Here is a 3,757-nt window from a genome sequence, read left to right as displayed (position 1 = left end):
TAGTTTCGGCAGAGTTTATAGTGACAACTGTTTTGTGAGATCGTCGTTTTTGCAATGGCTGATTTTCGTGAACAGCGTGCGGCGGTGAAATTCTGCTTTTTGCTCGGGAAAAGTGGAACAAAAACTCTTGAAATGTTAAAAACGGCGTACAAGGACGATGCTATGGGAAAACTCCAGTATTTGAGTGGTTTTCCCGTTTCAAAAATGATGAAATGTCAATTGATGACAAACCTTGTTCTGGTCGTCCTTCCACAGCCCAAACACATGAAAATGTTGAAAAAATTCGTGAAATCATCAAGGAAGATCGACGACGGACCATTGAAGAAATTGTGGAGCTGTCGAGTGACTGGTTTTTCCATCATGACAATGCCCCTGCTCACACAGCCCTGTCTGTACGACAATTCTTGACCAAAAATGGTATGACCCCTGTTCCTCACCCTCCATACTCACCCGACCTTGCCCCGTGCGACTTTTTTTTTTTTCCTCGAATGAAAAGAGACATGAAAGGAAAAAACGACGGAGGCGCTGTCAAGCATCTCAAAAGATGAATTTAGACAATGTTTTGAAAAATGGAATAAAAGACTAGACAAGTGTATTAGTGTAAGTGGAGAGTACTTTGAAGGGGATTGAAGGTTTGTGCTTAAAATTTGAATAAATAAGTTTAAAAAAATAAGTTCGGTTTCTTTTGGGTACCCCCTCGTATACAGCAGTTATTATTATGTAAAAGGCAAAGTCCTGTCTGTCCTTAGTTAAGCACCATGATATAAAGTTAGCGGGAAAGTGGAGATATAACTTCACAGTTCCTGAACCCCTACACTGAATGTAGGTTGGGCGGCCAGCATCACTCCATGGCCGACTTACTCCCAGGTAGGAAGTCTGCAGTATCTATTGCATAGGAGGCTGTATGACCTTCAGTGCCCGTATGGACACTCTGTAGGTAATTCAATTCCTTACCTCTGCCTTGAATCGAACATTGATTCGTCGGTCATTTAATATGTTGTCTATTCGCTATACTGACTGAGCTATCCTGTTGTCAGTTAGTACTATACATGTACAGAGAACTAGTGCAGTTGTCCCTGTTCTTAACTAACTAAGCACTACGCCATGACGTATGCGATATATGGATCCAAGTATTCCTGACCTCGACACTAGTTGGAGGTGAGTGGTCTGTTTCGAATGTATTTAAAACTGGCGTCTTAAGGGAAAGCATACATCGAGTTACTTGGGAAAATAGTGCTGAATAAATTATTTGGGGCCTGGTGAGATGAAGTAACAAAGGCATGGAAAATATTAAATAACAGGGAGTTTAATTAATTATCAAAATTGACATAATACTGCTAGTTCCAGGTGAAGTAAACTGCTGCTGGTCTTCGCCAGCACAGTCTTTCTTGGTTTCGGACCCCATCTGTACCTATGACCAAATTTCATTCGTTCAGAGACCGTTTATATGTTAAGAAATGGGGTCTCGTCTTCGACGAGAAGAGGGGATGGTTGGTCTGATAATGCACCACTTTTGTTACACCGTAGCTCAGTACGTGTGTACCCAGACTCATACAGCGCCCAGGTAAGGGTACCACACATACTTTGTCTCTTTAATATACTGAACAACATTTATGCAGTATACACAAAGGGCATCTGTGAATGAAGGCTTCTGCAACAGATTATGGAGTGACCTATTTTACATACTTTATATACGAATTACGAAGTACCTGCTGCAACTGAGTCTCTCTTGCTTGTCTGGCTGACACTCCGATATTGACGGTGGAAACAATACGCTTCTATCTCGAGCCTACAAGATATCATAACTCACTGCTGACAGAAATTCAAATCTCTCATTCAAGATTGCTTTTCTCTGTGAACTGGGGTAGCGCGACTGGCTACGGACTGGACCGCCAAGTGGTCCGAGTTCGAGTCTCGGCAGGGGCAGGATTTTTCTCATGTCTATGTCATCCAATAGGTTCTGGGGCTCACCCAGCTTCCTGTCCAATTTGTACAGTGAGCTCTCTGCCCGGGGAAAACGCGTCCTGGGCGTGAAGCTGACCATTCACCTACAATTTGTGGTGAGGTAAAGAAAACTTGGTTCTATACATCCAACCCTCATATATCTTCATGTTTAATTTGTTAAGCACAGGGAGAACTGTATAATTTTGCAAATTTATACGTAGTTTGAGAGTAACACACACGTGAACAAACCTTCTTACTGTCATATCCACAGAGGAATATGCTTGTAGTTGTTGAAAAGTTAAGACTCACCTGGGAGTCCGGATGAGGCGCTAGCCCACATGGACAGCAGACTGAGCGACAGCGCCTGCAGAACCCACATCCCTGTAAGAAACGTTAATACAAGGTGACTGACCGTGCACAGAGCAGATATGAGAAGAAACTTGACCTCAATTTCAGTAAGGGGGGCTGACTCATCAAAATCGCACCAGTGACGCGAGAAACATGTGTGGGAGACTTCAATGCATGATAAAGCCCGGATCCAGTTATTGCGGTTCTTCTCAAACTGTAAGAGATTTTAGACTATCATGACGACAGACTGTGGTGTACAGGATTAAGACGTAGTGGTTTCCGCCGTTTCGGAGGAACCTGGAAAAGGAGGCTGCAGATTCTTCCCAAATATTTGTAAAAACACATACGAGCTAAACAGTGTCATAACTCAGAGGATCACAATCTCAGAGTATTCTATTTTACTTCATCTCTGAGAACTATACTTAGCAGCTGTCTCTGCCTTCAGAAGGAAAGTTCTCTGTGAGACATGAAGCAAGTTCCTTTTAAGGGGACGACGACCATATCAGGCTTGTGTTTGTCAGGACTGAAACTGCAGGACTACACTACTAACTCATATAGGCTGTCCGGATGAAGGTATCCAAAATAAAATCATTATACCTCAGAAAGTATTTATTATACGCATTAATTGGTTACAAAGGGAAACTATCAAAGATTTTATGAGTATAAAACTTTCTCAATAAATTTAAACGTGGGCTGCCCTGGTGGCACGACAAATATCCAGGCGATATTCGACCTCGTTCCACGTTGCTTGAAGCATGTTTGGTGTTACCGTGGCCACAGCGTCCCTTATGCAGGCTTTCAGGTGTTGAAGCTCGTTGATCTTAACCTGGTTGACAATGTTCTTCACATAACCCCACAAGAGAAACTCCACCGGGGTTATATCTGGCGACCTAGGAAGCCAAGCAATTGGTTCATCTCTGTCGATCCAGCTCCTAGCCATCTCTCTGTCCAGGTGATTCCTAACACGGTGGCAGAAATGTGGCGGCGCTTGCGCATAAGCCGAGCATGAGAAACAGAACTTTGAGACTTTTCCATTCTGATGACATAAATCGGATACGTGTATGACAATTAGTTTCCGAGATATACATTTTTTTATTTTGGATATGTTCCATCCGGATGCCTGTATTTATTGAAGTTCCTTAACGATGGCATGTACTGATTTCAGTCAGAATAGCTCAGTCAGTGTCCAAGTTCTGTTAGGACTGTGTTCATTAATAATATAAGACGTAAATTATTTTCACAATTTCACTCCTTTTATTCAAAATAGTCTCCTTCTGAATCAATACATAGCTGGAATCGATTGAAAAGTTTTCGAAAACAGTCACTGTACTCCTTTTGTGGAATGGCATTTAAAACTGCGGTACATTTCCTTTGGATGTCCTGGATGGTGTCATGACGGTCTCCTTTCATCGCCAAATTAACTCCTGGGAACAACCAGAAATCTGCTGGAGCCAAATCTGGCGAA

General features: G+C 42.5%; 1 protein-coding gene across 2 annotated transcripts in view; it reads right to left on the bottom strand.

The window, feature by feature from the left end:
* The window catches only part of LOC111875284, a 92,248-nt gene that overhangs the window by 46,114 nt on the left and 42,377 nt on the right, over positions 1-3,757 (bottom strand). For both annotated transcript variants that reach the window (XM_033755763.1, XM_023871394.2), the window contains exon 2: positions 2,254-2,325. In XM_033755763.1, the coding sequence (XP_033611654.1) occupies positions 2,254-2,323 (70 nt within the window). In that variant the 5' untranslated portion in view covers positions 2,324-2,325. The remainder of the gene's footprint in view (positions 1-2,253; positions 2,326-3,757) is intronic.

Source organism: Cryptotermes secundus, unplaced genomic scaffold (assembly GCF_002891405.2).
Source record: "Cryptotermes secundus unplaced genomic scaffold, Csec_1.0 scaffold1364, whole genome shotgun sequence".
NCBI lineage: Eukaryota > Metazoa > Arthropoda > Insecta > Blattodea > Kalotermitidae > Cryptotermes > Cryptotermes secundus.
Note: the sequence above shows the minus strand (reverse complement) of the source record. Positions and strands in the feature narration are given on the sequence as shown.